The sequence below is a fragment of the Pecten maximus genome, unplaced genomic scaffold (genome assembly GCF_902652985.1).
Source record: "Pecten maximus unplaced genomic scaffold, xPecMax1.1, whole genome shotgun sequence".
NCBI lineage: Eukaryota > Metazoa > Mollusca > Bivalvia > Pectinida > Pectinidae > Pecten > Pecten maximus.
Window position 1 is genome coordinate 4,860 of NW_022979180.1, and position 3,045 is coordinate 7,904.

Here is a 3,045-nt window from a genome sequence, read left to right on the forward strand (position 1 = left end):
GTAGTAGAGAATATTTAGTAATATCGGGTAGCTTTGGATAAAATTGGGCAGTATTGGGTAGAAACGAGAATGTATGATACCCTTTGGTATAAAAACAATAAAAGTCAGTGATGATTTAAGTCTTATAAAATATATCTTTGAAATCGACATGGTACTATAATTCTATAGTAGCCAAGTATTTGTTGTGTTGATGAAACCAACCCAGATATGTTTACGGCGGTATAACAAATACCTTTTCTTTTAATATTCATTTTAAGATACATATACATGTATATTCAAGAAAAAAAATTCATCTGAGTATCTGTGATTTTACGTATATATATTCTAGCATATCATTTTAAAGTGAAATGATTGCATTTTCTCCTAACGAAGCTGATAACAGTCATGATATCGCTCTTATATTTTACTAACACTCTTCTGAGGTATCGGGATATTTTCTGCAAACAATTCACATCACTGAATTGGCGTGGACAAAATTTGAAAGATATTTCGGGACATCAAAGAGTGACGTGTGAATTCCTAGCATGTCACATATTTTAAGGAGTTCCGATTTTGCGTGTTGTAAGTCATGCTGAACAATTGCAACATTGCAAATTGCCACGGTATTTTGGGTGTTACTGTTTTTACAGTCAAAGAACTTCGTACCGAAGAATTGAATTTTACCAGAATGGATCAGTTCATCAATTTTTGTCCCGAATTCTTGTTTGCGCAGAAGATGTTGGTGTACAGGCAAAGCACACGTGATACCCATAATGTGGACGTTTGATTTTTCTGACGGAACTGGCGGTCGGATTCCAGCGGCAATAAACATAACATACCAAAGCGGATCAAATCCGAACAATTATATGTCCAGTTTCGGACATAATCCCCATTCATTCGCCCATTGATCTCTAGCAGCTTCGGACCTGTGGACGTAAATTTCATCTCCACGCTGAAAACGCCGTTACGGAGGCCGATATCAATACAACAGTGTGATGCTGCTTTCCTAAGTTGCGCGGCTTTGGAGGGAGGTAGACATGTCGGCATTGACATAGACGTTTCCAGAAAGGATCCTTTTCTTGTAGGACCATTGTCTGAAACAATGGCGGCGATGACTTCTCCTTGATACAAGATCACATCTATGTCATGTTCAGTGCCCTCAAAATATTCCATAATTATCATTGAATTCCTGGCTGCCAGACCATTGCTTATTTTCTTACCCAGACGTTCATATTCATCTTCGTTCTGAATCATCTCAACTCCATTCCCGCGCGTGCCAGTATCCGGTTTACAAACCGCCGGGAGTTTAACCATTTCTGAGGCAGATCTCAGTGATTCTGCGCATGTGATCTGAACAAATAGTCCGGTGTACTCGTACGTTCTGGGGAACTGTCGAACACCGTTGGTTTCTTTCTGGAGGTACATGTGTGTTGAACTTTTGCTCCTGACATTCGTCGTTCCCAATACGCCGGCACCTCCAGTCAGCTCTAGCCTCTCACATAAATAAGCAGCTAGTGGTCCGCATTCATCAGTGAACGTACAGCATCCATTAATGGAGAGCTCAAGAGCTGTCAATATCTGCGCTATTCTGTCAGCATGTGTTTCGTCTTGTCGATGGTCAGTGAAGTCGTATTCTATATACGTGCAGACATCAACAGGTGGTGTAATATCGGACTTAGTCTGAACCAGAACCAACTGAAACAGTTAATTGACATATTCATAATAAATTACATTAAACCGTGTCAAACATTGACAATTGATAATTAAACGCTTGTTTTAACAAATTTGTATACAAAGGTATTACGTTATAAATATGACGATTTGATGTGTGTATTGAGAGCATATATACAATTATATTATTTCACAACATTAAACAAACATCATATGACCAGTTTAGTTAAGTAAGAAGTGTAATAAACTGTCCAGATTGGTAACTAGGATTAGATGTTATAAATAATCGTATTGGTGAATAAAATGTTATCAGTTCATTAATTTTCCACAGCGGAAAATACATAACTAATTCTTGAAATCAGAGAAATATGAAAATTGTGAAAACAAATATATTTATTGAAATGAAAAACATATTTATATACAAAACATATGCATCCTGTAAGTAATGAAATTTTACAAATAAATATATATCAATAAACTGTATGTACTATAACACTAGATATGTATACGTCCGAGATAAAGTGTCCACATTCGTCACTGTATTCAAATATGTCCATAGATAAAACAACAGTAAATATACAGATTACTTACAGGTAAATAAACAAATATAACTTAAAATGATGATGACAAGTAATATAAACTGTACTTACTTTGACTCCATAGTTCGTAAGAGTAGACCGAATCCATTTTCGGTTGATCTGTTCGTCACCAAGAACCAATATTGTTTTATTTTCTAAGAGATGTTTCTCTGTCTCCGGCAAAATGCTTTTATCTAACACCATCTCCATCTTAATCGGGTGTGGCATTGTGCTACCTGTGATATTGAAACATATTATGGAGTTTTAATCAGGAATGTCATCAACACAGCTCTCTGAGCCTAGACCATACAATTTCCTAATTTAAATGAGAGTTACCTTATTCTTTATATCTTTAAAAAATATTTCAGCTAAAAAGATGTAATTTAAATGCGTCTTTAAATGTTAAACATATCGTAGGCAATAAAAACTTCTGTTTGATATATGTATATATATATGTGTGTAATCTCAATGACGTACAAAACTGTTTTATTAATTTCCACAAAAGAAAAAAAAACTTCGTTGTTTATATATGGTGGAAATCAGTTCTGTAAAAATGAACCAGTTTGAGCACATCAATTAAGCGGCATACGCCACAGTAAGTAAGTGATCGTTCAATATCACACAATATACAATAAACACACTACAAGGAAAAAAACGGATAATTCGCTAAGATATTACGAACTTCTCTATATCTCTACATACAATAAATTCTGCCTTTCAAATAACAAAATATGCGATCTTTTTTCGGAAGGGCCGCAAATAACCAAATAATAATATAGAGTGTACAAAAAAGTATAAAAGTCACAAGATCAGCACG

The 3,045-nt window shown here is 35.1% G+C and overlaps 1 protein-coding gene across 1 annotated transcript; it reads right to left on the reverse strand.

Annotated features, from left to right (window-relative positions):
* Positions 1-672: 672 nt before the first annotated feature.
* On the reverse strand, positions 673-2,456 carry LOC117318304 (carnosine synthase 1-like). Its single transcript, XM_033873302.1, has 2 exons — positions 2,301-2,456; positions 673-1,674 (listed from the first exon to the last, which is right to left on the reverse strand). The coding sequence occupies exons 1-2, from the start codon at positions 2,454-2,456 to the stop codon at positions 673-675; spliced, it is 1,158 nt and encodes a 385-aa protein (XP_033729193.1).
* Positions 2,457-3,045: the final 589 nt, after the last annotated feature.

What these genes read in the sequence shown, in the direction of transcription:
- LOC117318304 (XM_033873302.1), bottom strand. Translation starts at nt 2,456, where the DNA reads ATGCCACACCCGATTAAGATGGAGATGGTGTTAGATAAAAGCATTTTG. An exon ending in TTACGAACTATGGAGTCAAA is followed by an intron (nt 1,675 to 2,300) that starts GTAAGTACAGTT and finishes TAACTGTTTCAG; the next exon opens with TTGGTTCTGGTTCAGACTAA.